This window comes from Sardina pilchardus, chromosome 16 (assembly GCF_963854185.1).
Source record: "Sardina pilchardus chromosome 16, fSarPil1.1, whole genome shotgun sequence".
Taxonomy (NCBI): domain Eukaryota; kingdom Metazoa; phylum Chordata; class Actinopteri; order Clupeiformes; family Clupeidae; genus Sardina; species Sardina pilchardus.
This window is the reverse complement of record NC_085009.1, coordinates 293842-311584: the sequence shown is the minus strand read 5'-3', so window position 1 is coordinate 311584 and position 17743 is coordinate 293842. Positions and strand designations below refer to the sequence as shown.

General features: G+C 42.6%; 2 protein-coding genes across 2 annotated transcripts in view; one reads left to right on the top strand and one right to left on the bottom strand.

Annotated features, from left to right (window-relative positions):
- Nucleotides 1–1098: 1098 nt before the first annotated feature.
- actl6b (actin-like 6B) lies at nucleotides 1099–9132 on the bottom strand. Its single transcript, XM_062515681.1, has 14 exons — nucleotides 8427–9132; nucleotides 8016–8092; nucleotides 7719–7884; nucleotides 7360–7460; nucleotides 7028–7125; nucleotides 6255–6349; nucleotides 5799–5905; nucleotides 5586–5675; nucleotides 5362–5423; nucleotides 4385–4499; nucleotides 4075–4155; nucleotides 2125–2220; nucleotides 1789–1875; nucleotides 1099–1598 (listed from the first exon to the last, which is right to left on the bottom strand). The coding sequence occupies exons 1-14, from the start codon at nucleotides 8449–8451 to the stop codon at nucleotides 1518–1520; spliced, it is 1281 nt and encodes a 426-aa protein (XP_062371665.1). The 5' UTR covers nucleotides 8452–9132; the 3' UTR covers nucleotides 1099–1517.
- Nucleotides 9133–11854: 2722 nt separating this feature from the next.
- si:ch73-375g18.1 (kinesin-like protein KIF1C) overlaps nucleotides 11855–17743 on the top strand; it is a 42415-nt gene continuing 36526 nt past the window's right edge. Inside the window, exon 1 of the mRNA XM_062515680.1 lies at nucleotides 11855–12527. The gene's annotated coding sequence lies outside the window, so the exon portion shown is untranslated. The remainder of the gene's footprint in view (nucleotides 12528–17743) is intronic.

Here is a 17743-nt window from a genome sequence, read left to right as displayed (position 1 = left end):
TAGTTGATGATAACTGACAGTTGGAATGGTTGAACAGTTAAATAGTTGAGTAGTTTCAATGGTTAAACGATTTAATAGTGCATTATTGCAGTGAGGACTTTTATTTTGAAACAGTTGTGGACAGAGGAAGTAGGCCTAGTGAAACAGGATCTGTAGTCTTAATGAGATTGTATGCTTAAAGCCTGAGACAGAGAGAGCAGCAGGTGGCCGGCCACCTGGCATAAGATTCTAATTGCCCTATTATGATGTCATAATCACAATGTTAAGTCTATGGGGGAAATTTTAATAGTTTTTATTTAATAGTTCAAAAAGTATAAAAGTTACAAAGTTGAAAAATACAAAGCTGAAGTCACCTAAGTAAGACCTACGCAGTGCAGTTTGAACGAAGTTTCTACGTTAAACGGTTGAAGCTGAATTGCGCGCACAAAAACGTTAGAAGAAAAATAAAAATAATAAGAAGATATCGGATAACAGTAGAGTGCATTTTCATGCACTCTAATAAGAATAAACAGTATAACAGTAGAGTGCATTTTCATGCACTCTAATAATAATAATAACAATAGTACATCTTATTTATAAAACACAATATAAGACCATATTTTAACAGTGGATTCGTCCTCCTTCTCAAAACTAGGCAACTACCTAACCGGGCATTTTTGTAAAAAGTAAAATCACCTCTTACCTCACGGAGCATGTGTGCAAGTTGTCGAATGATTAAATGACCCGCGTTAAGTGTTTTTATATGCATGCACTATCTGTGCTTACTTGCGTAGGCTTTGCCTTATCAACTGTTTGAGACTCTAGTGTCCGGTTGCGCTGTCTGGCGACCTCAAAGGCGGGAACGGGACACTCCATCACAGCGTGGCGTCACATTAGGCCTCCGTGCCAAGGGCGCGGGAATCGGTGACGCCAAGTTCGGTAATTGGCGAGTCACTCTGCTAAATGTCTTTGTGTGGTCAAACTGGGAGGACTTTTGTAAACTGTTACAAGGTCAACCTTCATTATAGGGATAGCCTACAGTGTTGTTGTCGAGGCTGGTTTTACAGCCATTTTATTGCATCAATGAAAAACTTGTATCGGTATGAAATCCTAACTTTAAAGTCAGGTTTTTAGCCTACTGTTCTGCCATCCCATAGCCTTTAGCCTGCTGTCAGACACACTTCAGATGCTTTATTTCGTCTACAGAGGGCACCACATAGAGATTGTTTGTTTGTGTGACACCAGACACTTAGACCAATATCATTTTATATTTTCATTTGTCCATTATTTATTAGTGTTTGTCTTCAGACTAGAGTTTTTGCATTTGAATTTTTTGTTTGTGTGCCTATTAGATTGTGTGATATGGACAAGCAACTTTTACACAAAATAATAAATGAAACAACAGACCTTGGGAAGCTTAGGGACAGATGAAAAATGACAGAATATCATGCAAAGATGATCATGTTAAATATGGTGAATCTTAAGTGTGATATAATGGCTGATTCACTGTGTGTGCGTATGTGTGTGTGTTTGTGCATTTATGGACATTTTCTCTCCACACTCTGTTTTCCTCCTTCATCATACTCCTGCTTGGAGATCCACATTTGCTGGAAGGTGCCCTGGTTGAGTGAAGGATTGAGAAAGAAACAGATAGAGAGAGAGAGGTGAAGGAGGCTACAAATCAGACAAATCAGAAGAGTGCAGTCTTTCTCTTTCTCCATAAAGTATCTTAAACTATACTTAATCTGTGTGTAGTCTATGTTGTAGTATTTATAGAAAGAGACTGCTGTATGCTGGAGAGAAACTCACTAGTGAGGCCAGTATGGAGCCTCCTATCCAAGAACTAAATCGGCGCTCCATTGAGCTGTTACTGGCTATGAGCTTCAGCCTCATACTCTGGTGGGAGCAAAGGAGGTAAAGACTTACAAACAGAGAGATAGATGGGAAACATGCTTACAGTGAATTACAGAGAATTAGAAATGATGGAGAGAGAAGAAAAAGGGTTCTGGATTCTAATTAGATTACATTTGATAATCAACATTACTATCATATACAACGTTAGGGCCTACTAGTGTATGTGTGTGTGTGTGTGTGTGTGTGTGTGTGTGTGTGTGTGTGTGTGTGTGTGTGTACAAGAGAGACTACCGGCGGCGCTTTCTGTGACAGTTCTCTATTAAGCCTCTCTGTAAATCCTTGCAGCAGTGTGTTGCCCCCAGTAACAACCACACTGCCATATAGACCCTAAGGAAAAAGACATACGCATATTTAATAGCAATATAGTCCAATATATGCACACTTTCTTCCAGTCAACTGTACTCACTTACAAAATCATACACTTGCCTTTTCTTCCTAAGGGACCATATATGCTTCTCTCAGAAATATAAGGCCCCATTCATGGATTAGTCAAGGCAAGTTACATTTATTTCAACAACACATTTAACGCAACAATGTTGCCCCAAAGTGTTTCTCACATGAAAAAGAAAAAAGTCCTAGACTAAAAGAGAGCATCAATGGAGACGTTCACTGAAAACATATTGAGTCTAAGACTAGCTGAATACATGTACAGTATGGACAACTGGCTCATGAGACATACTGAACACATACAGCACAGTGCAACCAGAGTTTTCAGACCCTTTCCAGTTTACCACATTTTGTTATATTTCACACTCATCTATAAATGGATTCAGTTTATTTTTACTCATCAATCTACACACCATACTCCAATGCTCCGCAAAAAGCAGATGTTTGAAGTGTTTTGTAAATTTTAAAAAAATACAAGACTGAAATATATAATTTACATACTGTAAGTATTCAACCCTTTGTTATGAAACAGCAATTGTGTTCTGTACGCTTCTCTCATCTTATCAAAGAAACTCATTGAGAGGTCTCATTCATACCATCATTTCATTGAGTCGAGATTTACAAATTGATTTAGTAATCGTAATTTAGTAATTGATCCCAGTCCCCGCTGAAGAGAAACATCCCCACAACATGCCCCACCATGCTTCACGGTAGGTATGGTGTGTTTTGGGTGGTGTACTTTTTCACCAAACATAGCGCTTGGAGTTCAGTGCAAAAACACATCTGGAATATTCCTGCTACCATGTGGAAAAAGCTTTTTGTGGTCAGATGAGACAAGATTAAACTTTTTGGAGACTAAGATCTGATTTTTTTGGACTGAGCACCAGGCGCTAACCAAACACAGTATACACACCCAAAACACACCCAAAACACATACCTACTGCGAAACACGGTGGGGGCAACATTATGTTGTTGGGATGTTTCTCTTCAGCAGGGACTGGGCAATTGGTTTGGATAGAAAGGAAATGGATGCTGCCAAGTACACCTAAATTCTTGAGTAAAACCTGCATCCCTCTGCTAGACAGCTGAAGATGGGAAGGTCATTCACCTTCCAACACGACAATGATCCTAAACATACTGCCAAAAGAACAAAGCAGTGGCTTAAGGACAGGATGGTGACTAGCCTTGAGTGGCAGAGCCCTGACTTACATCCTATAGAACATCTGTGGATTGACTTGAAGAGAGCAGTCCATTGTCATTCCCTACAGAATTTGACTGAATTTGAACAATTCTGCACGGAAGATTGGTCAAATATTCCCCAATACACTGTAGGTGTGCAAAGCTATAATAGAGACATATCCAAACAGATTGATGGCTGTAATGAAAGCAAAAGGAAGCTCTATAAACTAAAGTATTAAGTCAGGGGGATGATGACTTTTCCAACCCTGTTATTCTAGTTTTTAATTTTTCATTAATTTTCAGAACTGTTTACTTTTTTTCATTATTTTGATGTTGTAGCCTACAGCTACATTTGCAAATAAAACTGGAGAAGATCTTTTTTTAAAATGGGTTTTGATTTCAGGCTGAAAGACAAAAAAAGTACCTATTTAAAAAGGGTATGATGACTTTCTATAAGCACTGTATACACCTGCTTTTTTGTCGAGTATTGGAATACGTTGTGTAGATTTATGAGGAAAAATAATTAAATCCATTTTAAGATGAGGCCTGAAAACTTTCCGGTTACCATCTCACTTTTACACGGAATATAATTAGATTATGTAAGTGAATTCTCACTGGACGGATGTCGATGTCACACATTCCGATGCTGGTGGTGATCACATGACCTACTCCCAGCATGGTGTTCCCTGACAAACCCTAGATACAGGAGAAGTCATTTTATTTAAAGTAATCTGGTGTTGTTGTGTCTTGACATGCATGTAAACACTATTGATACATTGACAGTTCCTTTATTACTTAATGCAATACTCTTGAAAGTGCAACAGAAGTGTAGTAGCCTGTTAGGTTTCTCTACAGTAAAGTGGGATGTTGCCCTATTCTATATACCGGTAGTCTAGTCTACCTATGTTGATATGAGCCTTATTACCTTGACATTAGAAGGATCAAAGAGTCCTTCTGGGATACGTAGGCGCTCAGCTCCATAGTCTGTGGTGAAGCCGTTTGGCATCTCATAGTGCAGAGTTGGCATCTGAGCTGCCACCCTAACCACGCCCGTGAGAGCGACGCACAAATACAAAAATGCACGCACACAGACACAGACACACACACACCTTAGAATGCCAGTGCACTACTGGGAAACACTAGCCTGGGTGTTCCCATACTGCCTTGCGCGGTGATTTCTTTCACGCTGCTAAGGCAGTCTGGAAACTAACGCCCACATTTTTGCCTGATGTTGGCGACCAATCACAGAACAGGGGAGAAAGCAAGACCATGATGAGCAATGCACAGACGCATTTGACAGACATCCGTGGCGCCCAATGAACGGATCTGGGCATTTTTTCAAATACGAGAAAATGAACGTCTGGTTGCCAGACCACGTCTCATTTGAGAAGTGGTAGGCGCTAGCCAGGCTAGGGAAACACATGGATTTCAAGAAGTGTCCTTTGGGCCCAATTCACATCAAAGATCCGTGACGAGACGAAACCGCTGCAGCGGTGTGAATTAAATGTTGCACATCGCTGCCAGTTGTTGCAAGCCGTCGCAAAGCATTCACCTTGTCTACTGTAGTTGTCACAGTTGCAAGGTTTTAGAACGTTGCAGCTCATCTCGTCACAAATCTTTGGTTTGAACCCCCCTATACAATACTGGTCAGAACAGGATTTTTACCCTCTTACTGTAAATTGTAAATAATTGCATGTGTGTGATATGATGTGTTTCTAGATGTTTCACAACTACTTAGGGTCACACATCAGCTCGAATTTAAATTGAGTTCATGATTTGAAATTAGAAAAGACTTACTGTAACTGTATTTGTGAAGTCAAATGTAATTACCCCTTCAACATAGACTTGAGTGCAGTGAACTGAGAGAACTAAAATGGTGTGATAGAGGATTTCACCACTTACTGCTCATCATAGGGGGAGTCAGACACCTGCAGAACAGATGCTTGGAAATCCTGAATCACCTCCTGTTAGCGTGTGGGATCCAGCATCCGCCAGAGAACGGAATGGAGAATGAGTAAACAAAGCAGATAAAAGAAGGATTTAGTCTGGGTGTAGTTTTCTTGTTATTAGTTACAGATTGTGTGAGGCAACGGTGCAAGTGTGAATTAGGAAGCCGCTGTTCTTACATTGCACATGTAAGTGTGCCAGGACTTTGAAACAGGAGGGAGTTTATCTTTCTTAGTCCAGTTAGGAGGCGCACCCTCTCGCACCGGTTCCTACACATGAAACACAAATATGATATGTATTTGCTATACCGAAAATATGCACAGATTTCGGAAATCAGTTTGAAGAGAGACAGCCAAAAGAACAAGAGAGATGTGAAGTAAAGCAGACTGCACCTTGGAGGCGATCATGTAAGGTGGTGTGATCTCAATACTCATCTCCTGGAACAGTTCTCTGCACTGCATGCTGATGAAGTCTCCAGCCAAGGGAGATTTAACGATACCTACATACAGGCAACAAAGTATACTGTAAACTATAAGCCTTTTTTATGATACACATTTGAAACTTCTCTGGATTAACAATAATGAAATAGCAGGATTAAAAATAGGATTTGTTAGATTAGAAATAGATTAGGAATTGTTGTTATAAGCAAACAAGCACACATAATGCATCTGGACACCGGTAATTCTATCAGAATAGTTGTGCACACCTTGAAGGGCAACACCTTGAGACAAGGTGCAATGAGTTTATAGTGTGTGTGTGTGTGTGTGTGTGTGTGTGTGTGTGTGTGTGTGTGTGTGTGTGTGTGTGTGTGTGTGTGTGTGTGTGTGTGAGTGTGTGTGATTCCTTACCTTGCTGCAGGACATACCCATCATGCACTGGGATGGCGGTGGTGTGTGTAGCTCCACTGTCCAACACCAGTCCTGTTGCACGGCCATTAGCAAAGCTATAGCCAATGATGTTAAGGGTATGTGATGCCATGGACTAATGAATGCAATTTTGATCTGCACACATATGTGTGCGTAACTACTGTACATGTTTCAAGCATGTGCATCACGGTCTGAAACAAAACACTTTAGCTTGTGAGAACTGCATCAGCAATTGTTTTTGCTGAATGAAAGCATGCTATTAGTTTGATGCAAAAGCATGTTGGTTTTAGAGTTGCAGCATTAAACGGTGGATTTTGTACTTCTGACAAATGGTTGTTGATATTTTGGGCTCAACCACCAATCAAATCGCGGCCCTCCTTTTCATGCTCCTAAAGAAAAGTTTTGATTGGCTGGAATTGTTTTTAGCTTGCTGCTAGCCACTATGTTTGTTTCCATTTATAGAGCTAGAACTTGTACAAACATTGTTTTTTTTCAGTACACACACAGACCAGAAAGCTAGAGGGTTGTGTAGTGCAATTCAATGAATTTCACAAGAAGTGTATTGGATTAGAATCACAGATGTCACCTTCAAGTTTGTAGTTGGAGAATGCACATTGGTTATAGCTTTAACAGTGTCCTTTGCACAGTTTAGATTCTGATGTTGGAATAATGTTTTTCAACATTTTTGATTGGTGATTGATTAATTCTGTCTGAGTGAAGGCTGATGACTGTCGACTGGAGCTGTGATTGGATACGCAGTGAGAACAGCGGTCTTGCACAGGAAGAAGGCGGGGATGTTGTAGTGCTCAAACATCAGCTCAGTGAGCTTCTCCCTCTTCACACGAGAGTTCCACTGTGAAGGAACACACACACACACACACACACACACACACACACACACACACACACACACACACACACACACACACACACACACACACACACACCACATACAGACAGAAAAACACATACTCACACATTGGTGTACAAATGTATCAAATACAACATTCATAATTAGCAACACTTTAAGTGCATTTCTCTCTCGTATGTGTGTGTGTGTGCACATGTGAAAAGCTTTTTTGCTCACTGGGGCCTCAGACATGAGCACGGGGTGTAGGTGGGGCTCTGATTTGATGTATTTGCTGTACACATGATCCACAATGGCCTGGAATGCCTCCCAGTCCTCAACTGAGACAAACACAGAAACAGGGAGAAAGAGTGACATAACAGCCACATAGTATGGTGGTGCAGCACATTAATGTGTGCTGGTATGCTGGTTTGTGTCTGGTTGTTTGTTGGTGAGTAAATGGCCTGTGTGTGCGTCCGTGCGTGGGTGCGTGTATGTGTGTGTGTGTGTGTGTGTGTGTGTGTGTGTGTGCGTGTGCATGCGTGTGTGTGTGTGTGTGTGTGTGCAAGTGTGCGTGTGTGTGAGAGAGAGAGTCATACTCATGCCGTTCTTCAGCGGTGAGATTAGCTCCACTCCTGCTCGGGGCACATGCAGAGCGGGCGTGTCTAGGTGAAAACTCCGCCCAACCAAACTCTCTTGTCCCGCCTCTGCCTCACCTGACCCCTCCTCTTCTATGTGCACTCCCAGAGAGGTGGGGAAGTCAGCCTATGGTAGTACCCAACTGATCAATCAGGATGCACATCAAGCAAAATCAGCTGCACCATAATGACAAATATGGGGCTGGTGGACAGATGGGTTGATGAATAGGAGTGTGGCAAGGTGGACAGGAGACTCACTTTGGGACAGTCCTCTCCTGCATAACCTGCCCGTGTGGAGAAGGAGCCGATGTCAAACACCAATGCACCTACCTCATCTAAAAACAGAGAGACAGCACAGTGTAAACACATCACACATGCCTTCCAAAAAAAAGCAGAACGCAGGAGTTGGTGAAGTGATGTCATGCGTAATATACTAATGGCTGCGCTCAGTGCGCTGCCATTCATCATTTGCTGTGGGAGTTGAGCGAGTCTCTCTCTCTCTCTCTCGTTGTATATGTGTGTGTGTGTGTGTGTGTGTGTGTGTGTGTTTGTGAAAGAGAGAGATAGAGATAGAGGGAGGGCGACAGACAGAGAAAGAGCAGGTCACTTCAAACCTTTATGAACCATTTGAGACTGTTTATTATACATTAAAAAGCTGTTGCCACTCACCTCCGCCGTATACACCACCGCTCATGCTGACATTAACCCGTTTCCCAGTGTCGGTAAAACAGAACCCTTCGCCTATCTATCAACAGCCGGTGCAGGAACTGAGCATGCACGCAACAGACAAATAGCGAAACAAGTCTCTGTCTGGCGACACAAAATATACAAGCGCTTCTGCTTAATATGTGGCTTCAGAAACGGTTGATGACTTGAATAAACAAGATAGACAAAATCTTTCGTCTTCCTCTCCCGGTGCCAACCGCCTAGCCAAATAGCAGAGCACGAGTGATTGGTCGAGCGGCCAAAGGGTAGACTACGCTACTTCGTCAGGTCACGGTTCCCCCAGGTAATGTGAATGGTTAGTGTCAGTGCGTTAAAATCTTTGACGGAACTGCATTCCACCTTCGTTGTGAATATGTTCCTCCTGCGCACTTGAAAGTGAATCTGTCATTTTTTCCATCAGTGAGGTGCTAAAATAGGGACTGACTTGGAGGTGACCCAATGTGCTGTTGTTATACCCTCGTTTAAGGTGGGCTAGTAATTCAGGAGAAAGCGCACAGATGGCAGTGGAATGAATGAATCGGAAAACTGTTCTACTTTAGTGTCAAACTCTAACAGGAGTTTTATGTAACTGTAACAGTAATGATAAAGAAATTGCAACGTCTGACTCTGCATAATTTTGGGATATGGTTGCTGGGCAACGTTTTTCCATCTTCGGGCAAACCATTCTGATCTTTCTCTCCTCTCCCATGCTGGTGTGCAGTTTGACTTGGTGCATTCCTGTGGAGCAAGAAACACGTAGATGCGTCACCTACAATTTTTGTTTCAGCAGCATTTTGTCGCCTACGTGTGGGCTAGTCTAAACCAATGACCATTTTAGCCACTACGGGTCTTTTCCATCCGGAAACATAAGTCGCTTCTGGTTTTACTTCTTGTTCATATATTTGAGTTACAAAAGCCCCAGCATCGCAGTCTTCATCTGCTTCGCCGTCTATGTGGCCATACATGTTTGGAGTTATCGACGCAGGTTGACGGATTGAAAAGAGGAGAAAAGCGAAGAGGACAGGGAAGGATGGGATACCAAAAGCCTCAGGGACGGATTCGCCCTGAAGTCCGTGAATCCGCCAGACTCATTCAAACTCAAGAGCTATAGGATTGAGGGCAATTCAGACGGATGTGAATGTGCTTCCTGACGGAAGGGTCCAAAACGGATCCGGGGCGAATAGGCCTAGGCTACTTGATCTCCTATACAATATAACTGGAGCCTAAATATGCTGCTGGAGTAGGCTACAATACAGTAGCCTGCAATAGTATTGTAATGTCAAAATATTGCATTCCTACAGTGAAGTGCAGTGACTGCAATGACGTGTTTTTCTCCAAAACGTTGCATTTCCTGCACATGGACATCACTTTTTTTTTCGGTACTTTGGGGTTAACTGTAACCATTTTCTGAGGCCGTTGAAAACGCACCAAATCACACAATGTGGTCGTTTTGGGTGTCGTGGGTTGTAATAAAGGTTGTCGACGATCAAACTGACTACTTTTTTTCCATTCGTTTTAAGAGTTTAAAAGAAGAATTTCTAGTTGTCTTGCCAATCGCGCTCATAGTAGTCTATCCGCTGACGTCGGGTCCCGTAGCAACACAGTAGGCTACAGTATGAGGCTGCTGAGCCTGTCTTGTTGGCGGTGGCCTGTTGGAGGGATTGTAAGAAAAGTTGTAATTGTCAAATCGACTCGTTCTTTTTTATTTCTTCATCTGAAGAGGAGGAGAAGAAGGATTGGCAGCGATTGCGGCCGGGGCAAAAGTATAGTGTGGAGAAACCAGGTCCGCAGAGGTACGGCTCGCCAGCACCTGGGCTACCTTGTTGAGTTTATTATGTGGTGTGAAAACCGCAAGGATGTTTTTCCCCCACAGTATTTTGGCAGCAGCTGCCGCCAAATTCGCCAAATATACCCTCCTGCTTGAATCAGACCGTCATCCGCACACAAGGATGTTTTTGACAGTAGGCTAGCCTATGTTGGCAGCAATTGCTAAATTCTATCCTCCTGCTTATACCCAAGCTAGAAGAAAACCAAAAACTCTCCTCTTAAACTCTTCAAATTAATTTTAAAAGTAGTCAATTTGATTGTTGACGACCTTTATTACACGCTACGACACCCAAAACGACCAAATTGTGTGATTTGATGCACGTTTTAAACGGCCTCAAAAATGGTTACAGTTAACCCCAAAGTACCTTTTTTTCTTTTTTTTTTAAATCAATTCTCCGAAACTAGTTACGAAACTCTTCCAAATTCATTTGTAACAGTTGAAGTAGTATAGTCTATAGTGCAGGATGTTTGTGAGGGATGTCGACCGGGTCAGAAACGGATCCGGAGGCAGCTCATTCATGGACCCAGAATCGACCCAGGACGGATACTGGCAATCTGGCGTGTGGATCCGGACCTGTTTTGCGGATCTGTTTGGAGCCCATGATAACTGCGCGGTGGATCCGCAGAGACTGTTTGCTATCATTCATTCGCGTGGGACTGAGACAACTGGTGTGCCGTACCATATTTGTTGTAGGCTACTAACATGACATCAATGCTTGCACAGTGCACATAGGCCTACATGAATGCACACGAAATCTAGAGCCTCTGCACAATTAGACCTCAACATAAACACTTGACTGTATCGGCAGTGTGGGTAATTCTTTGAACTTTGTCCTATGACAAACTGTAGCCCACCGGAAGAGATAACGAGTGACAGAGTGTCTTAAACACAATTCTAGCCTCAGATCTTTAAATAAACATGACCAGTACCGATCTGTTCACTATTATAAGTCTATATTAAGTCTCTTTCTCGCGGTGTGCGTGTGTGAGTGTGTTGTTCCATCCAAAATTGTTTGTCAGAGAAAGATTTGATCAGATTTTAAGGAATTGTAACCATTTTAGAAAGAACTTGATTAAAAGTTAAGCGTCCAATTATTTAATGTTCAATCCTTGTTAAACCTTGATGGAATATATGCTTTGAGATAAATAGTTTTTTATGGGTTAGCACACACAAGTGGAATAAAGGAATTGCTTTTATTTATCGGGATAGGTGTGTACGTATTTAGGGGAAGAGCCACTGTGGAACAGGATACATATGGTATCCTTGTTTTCCTCTATCTCTGTCTAACTCACACATACAAGCACACTCACGTGTGCGCGCTTGCGCGCGAATATGTTTTAAAATATTTACTGTTTTGATTCTTTATTTTGGCCACTTAAAACATTGGACGAAGACAAATATTCTGTTGAGTAGGGTACTATCTCCGGCCATCTTTGCCCTCAAGCTAGCCCTTTAAGAAGCCTCCCGTCTCCGGTTCCCATGCTGACGTCAGGCGCGAGATGGTGACCGGCTGGAACTGCTGCGCGAGTAGAGGAGGGGGATTGAGCTAGGCGAGGGAGGGTAACTGACGGGGCCGCAAGCAGACACCGCGGCCAGCAGCGGCAACTTTCTCCTCATTTTCTTTTTTTTTTTCTTTTATCCTCTTTTCCACCTCCTAATCACTTCTCAAGTCCTTTAAAGGTCGCCTCGCTTCTCTTATCGTCGCTGGCGAGACAGTCGTAGGCTTGTCTATCCATAACGGGGAAAGAGGAGAGAATTTGCCTTTTCCGTTGCGGAGATTCGCCTCGCCTCGGCCGCTACTCCAACCTAGACGCCACTAGTTTTTTCGAATGTTTTCAAAAGTTGGTACTCATTCTTCTGACGGAATAGTTTTGGTCTACACAGTCGACGCATCAAATGGTTTATTACTGGGGAATTTTTCTTGATGCGTTAGAAGAGTTTTTTAATTTGTCTAAAGGACACAGCGCCCCCACCCAACTTTTTTCGCCTCCCTTGTGAGAACCCCCCTTCACGGTCGTGAGTGGCCTGTCCCGTCCGACGCTCTGGAATGAGAGGGGTCAATACCAGGTCGAGTAAAGGGGTTGGCAAAATTGGCAAACTTTTAATTTTCCTCCGTTTTTAATGATTACCGTTTCTACACCAACTATGGAAGTTAACTAATCGAAAGGACTGGGGCACGGGGCCGAGAGGACGTAGAACGTGAGGTAGACCCTCATCCCGTTCCATTTTGTTTAAAGGTGAGTGAGACGTGTCTTCAGCGCAATGGAAATCCAGGTCTTGCCGCAACTTCCTCCATACTTGTCTTTCGTAGGGCATGTTGGCAAACATTGGTTAGAGACTAGTCCCGCTTTATTCGTTTGTGACAATGCATAAACTGCTTTAGTTACGGCTTAATTTGCTAAATGAGGATATTAGGGGATTTGCCCGTCAGACATGCTTATTTGAACCCAAACGCTAATTTAAGAACCTAGGGTCATGGTCGTAAAGCGACATTTTCATGACAAGAGATGACACTGTTGGAGTATCTGGTTTGGCAGCATGTGCAGGATGTGCCTTCGGGCTTGTGTACTTATGTGTTGGTTTAGTTGTCTCGAGGCCACAGCGCTGGTGTGCCTCAACTGGGCCTGAGCCATCATGTGTTCCCAGCGCGAGCCAAATATCCGGCCTAAGAGCCCAGAGGTGTGTAGGATATGCTGGGATTGACCTACTAATCACATACACACACACACACACGCACACACACACACACACACACACACACACACACGCATACTGCCTCATATAATTATCAAACGATCTAACAACACGAACACGAACACGAACACCACACATTTTAAAATGTAGTTCATAATGGTTATTGCACAGTGGCTGTTTGACATATTAAATACTCTCACAAAGATACAGCATCAAAGTAATATTTTATAGCCTACATCGACTCTCGTAGTAACCGGAGGCAGTTTATGTCGTTTGCTGTCATAATTCTCCTTGTGTATTTTGTAGCCTAAGTTATGCGTGGGAGGAGAGAGAGAGAGGAAGGGAGAAAAACCCAGTGTGTTTAAAGCGTGTGTTCCCAGATTGGGTGGCGCAGTAACTATCTTTAGCTGAGAGAGCAAGAGGGAATAGGTCTCTCTCTCTCTCTCTCTCTCTCTCTCTCTCTCTCCCTCTCTCGCGCGCGCACGCACACACACACACACACACACACACACACCAGCATTGTGACAGCTGGAGCGTCGGCCGCGCGCACTGAACACCATTCATTATCACATTCCATCGGCGGGGCCCGGGCGCGTGAAGGGGCTTTTAAATCAGTGTGCGCCCGGATGCCTCACACAGATAGTCTCACACACATACGGAAGAATCAACGTTTAAGTGCAGTTAGCTTACGGGTGTACACAACAGAACTACAAAAACGTCTTTGAGGCAAACAGTCGTTCCACAAGGAAATTCATCATGCCTATGTGTGCGCGCGTTGTGAGTAATTTTCTTCTTCAGTCAGGAATACCTTTCTAGTGATGTAACAGTCTTTAACCCCCCTCCTTTCCGCACTGAGAAAATTTTGCTGCCAAAACCACTTTTGCAACAGTAATGCACTCACTCACTCACTCATTCATTCACCCACTCACTCACTCACTTATCTCTCTGTCTCTATCTCCCAAATCATATGAAATCAAATGGTGCTTTATTGGCATGAATGAATAAAGTAGCCTAATTGTTGCCAGAGCTACAGGTATAACATGCTAATAATCAACTTTACATTAATGTATAGAGATAAAAGAATTGAAGAAAAGCAAAAAAGTATAAGGGCAGTAATAGCTTCAGAAAGAGTGCTGTATAGTGTGTGTGTGTGTGTGTGTGTGGGTGGTGGGGGGGGGGGGGGGGGGGGGGTCAAGCCCATGGATCTAACATAAACATACGAAAAATACAGGCCAGGATCTGCTCTGTAATTTAGTGACTCTTACCTCCTACATATTCTTGATGGGACAACAAGGGGGAGGGGGAAAGCTCTACCCATCTGAACAGTTTCGGAGCAGCATCTTTGTTTTGCATTATAACTGTGGGTATATGTGTGTATACAGCCCACACACTTTTCATAGCACACCCCCCCCCCCCCCAACACACACACACACACACACACACACACACACACACACACACACACACACACACACACACACACACACACACACACTAATTACACATTTTTAACCAGAACTGTATTTGTAAATGAGTATGTGTATGGTTTGTGGCATGGATATGGACATACTTTGCATCTGTGTCCTGAAGGTGTGTGTGTTCCAGTAAATCAGCTGAGGGCCAATCCTTTCACCGGCAAATGCTTTGAAAACACCTGCCACTGCTTTTGCCCTCTCAATTTTTCTCTCTCCCTCTTTCTCTCTGTCTCTTTCTCACTCTCTTTGTCTGCCATTCAGCTCCACATTTTTATTCAGTGTTCTTCTCTTTTCTTTCCTGTTTGTTGTGGTATAGCACACTCTTGTAGGCTACACTATATTGAGTCTCCTTGGAAACACACACACACACACACACACACACACACACACACACACACACACACACACATACACACACACTTATACAGCTGGAATGTGTTTGAGCAAACAGGGGAGCAAACTAGAGAGAGAGAGGTGGAATGTGTGAATTCAAACAGATAGTGGAAGAGAGGAGTCCATGTCTATGTCTGGTCTATTGTGCTGCCTGAATCCTTGAACATGATAGATAGTTTCCCTGACATTGTCATTGTCATGTCATACATTAGGTAACGTGCATGAAAGGCTCTCTGGAAACAGTCATTTGTTTCCGGGGGTGCCAGGTGGGTTTGAACCTGCCACTGGCTTGGGATTGTGTTGTAAAACCGCTAAGACTTGTGGGAATCACAGTATCGGCGGCTACTGTATAGAAATCCAATGGGGTAGGTATGACTTACGTGAAATAGACCTATTTTTTGCTACTCACAAGTTCAACATGTAATCAAAAATGTTGGCCATCATGGAAAGGATCTATATGGATAACTATGTCTGTTTTACCCAGTGGATGTAAAACAACTTAATACATGTGTAAGTTACAGCTTTGTAATATCAGTAGACAAACTCACACATACACGGCCCAGAGAACAGACACTTTATTTTATTCAAATAACACTCCATTGCCAATTCTCCTGCAAAATGACACTTTACCTGCAAAACAATGTAATTTCTCCTCAAAATGCTCTTTTGTTCTCAAGAGACACACACAAGCCATCATATATCAAGACATTTATAAGGACCAGTTGAACACTGATGTGCTCAGTGTAAAACACTGCGATGAATTGAAAACACCTCTTCTCCATTCATTATAATGACTTGGGCCTTTTTTTGTTCAGTGTTACACTACAAACAGTACTACAAACAGTAGATAAGCTGATACAGTAAGTTGATATGCTTACCCCATCAATATTTTGAAATATCTCATTTTTTTCTATTATTTTTCTTTGTGTTTGCTGTAATGTTATGCCGTTTTTTCTAGGACAATGCTCATGATTTCAGTTTCCTGTTCAGGAGACAGAAGCCCTTGTGTTGGTAATCTTTCGGCTGCCAAACAAATAGTAAAATTGTGTGTAGTGTTTTTGAAAACAGTGAACTGCAATTTGAGTGTAAAGCAGAAATTGTGCTTATAGTTCAGCAGAATCGGTTCAGGTGGTTGGTGCATGAGCTACATATTATGGGAATTGTGTCTCAAGTACCAGAAATTGTGTGTAAACAATTGAGAAAAACTGTAAGCACTGTATTGCCTGTGGGCTGTTCTGTAGGACTGTAAAAACAAAGTATGTTTCAAGTATTTGGGGAAAGTATTCCTACACAGTTTAAAGTATTTTACTATTTGTTTGGCAGCTGAAGGATTACCAGCACAAGGGCTTATGTCTCCTGAACAGGAAACTGAAATCATGAGCATTGTCCTAGAAGAAAACGGCATAACATTACGGCAAATACAAAGAAAAATAATAGAAAACAATGAGATATTTAAAAATATTGATAGGGTAGGCATATCAACTTACTGTATCAGCTTACTGTATTTACTGTTTGTAGTACTGTTTGTAGGGTAACACTGAACAAAAAAAGTCATTATGATGAATGGAGAAAAAGTGTTTTCAATTCATTGCAGTGTTTTACACTGAGCACATCAGTGTTCAACTGGTCCTTATAAATGTCTTGATATATGATGGTTTGTGTGTGTCTCTTGAGAACAAAAGAGCATTTTGAGGAGAAATTACATTGTCTTGAAGGTAAAGTGTCATTTTGCAGGAGAATTGCAGGTTTTTGCCCATTGTGTGTTGTTGTTTTGGATTTGTTTGTAGAGTTCTGAGAGTATGAGTCATGTTTTCAGAAAATGTGTGTTAACAATCGAGAAAAACTGTACACTTAAATCTGCAGGCCCAGCCACTCGTGTTTTGTCCTTCTCTGAGTTTGCGGTAGCATTTGCAGGATATACAGAGATTGTTTGTTCCGTGTTCCCTCAGTGGCGCAAATTGAAGGAAAATGTTTCAGGGCTAGCAGTATCTTTCGGAGGTACTCACTTCTATATGGATCACCGGTGTATTATTAAAATATATATATTTTTCTGCAAAATGTGCAGCCCGGGTTGGGCTATGGAACCAAAGTCTTTATTGGATTGCACTAGATGTTGAACTTCACACCCGTGTTTTTCCGGGTTGTCTGCATTTCCGGGTTGGCTGCATGTGCCATTTGCAGCAACTCACACCTTTCTTCCACAAATTGTGCCATGATTAAAGGCAATGCCGTTTCAGCCCCACAGAAACAACCAGTTCTACTTCGGCTATTCCCATACTCCTTCAGTCAGTTACTGTTCCCAATCGGGACAAATCTGTCTTTTAGATTACCTCCTGACCATTACGCCTCATGCATACCCTCCCACCTCAGGCATCACCACTGTTCTGGAGGTTTTCAGAAAATTAAGGGTACCCATATCAGAGGAGTTATGGGCCCAGTCCCTGGAATTTCTCGGAAAAAGTCGGAAACCGACTGCACCATAACCATCATTGGTAGTTTTATTGCCTCTCCCAATAAAGCAAAAGTCGAAGTATTGTCCCTACAGAAAGTCGGCCATCTCAATTTCGCAATGCGAGTGATACCTCAAAGCAGACCATATGTTTCTCACCTCTACTATAGACGACGCTCCGTCACTCGCTTCTGGTTTAAATGCAGCTCAAAGCTGGTTAATGCAAGTCGGAATCCCAGCAGACCGTTACTCATTCTTTTAGGATTGGTGCAGCCACCACTGTGGCAAATAACGGTCTGTCCGATCACGCCCTCAATACTCTTGGCTGGTGGTCCTCCGACTCCTATGTCAGATCAGATCTCTCTGATCTAAGGAAAGCGCACCTAGCGCTCTCCAGTTGAATTTGTTTCGCGTGGACCTGACCATAGGGGCCTTGGTCTTT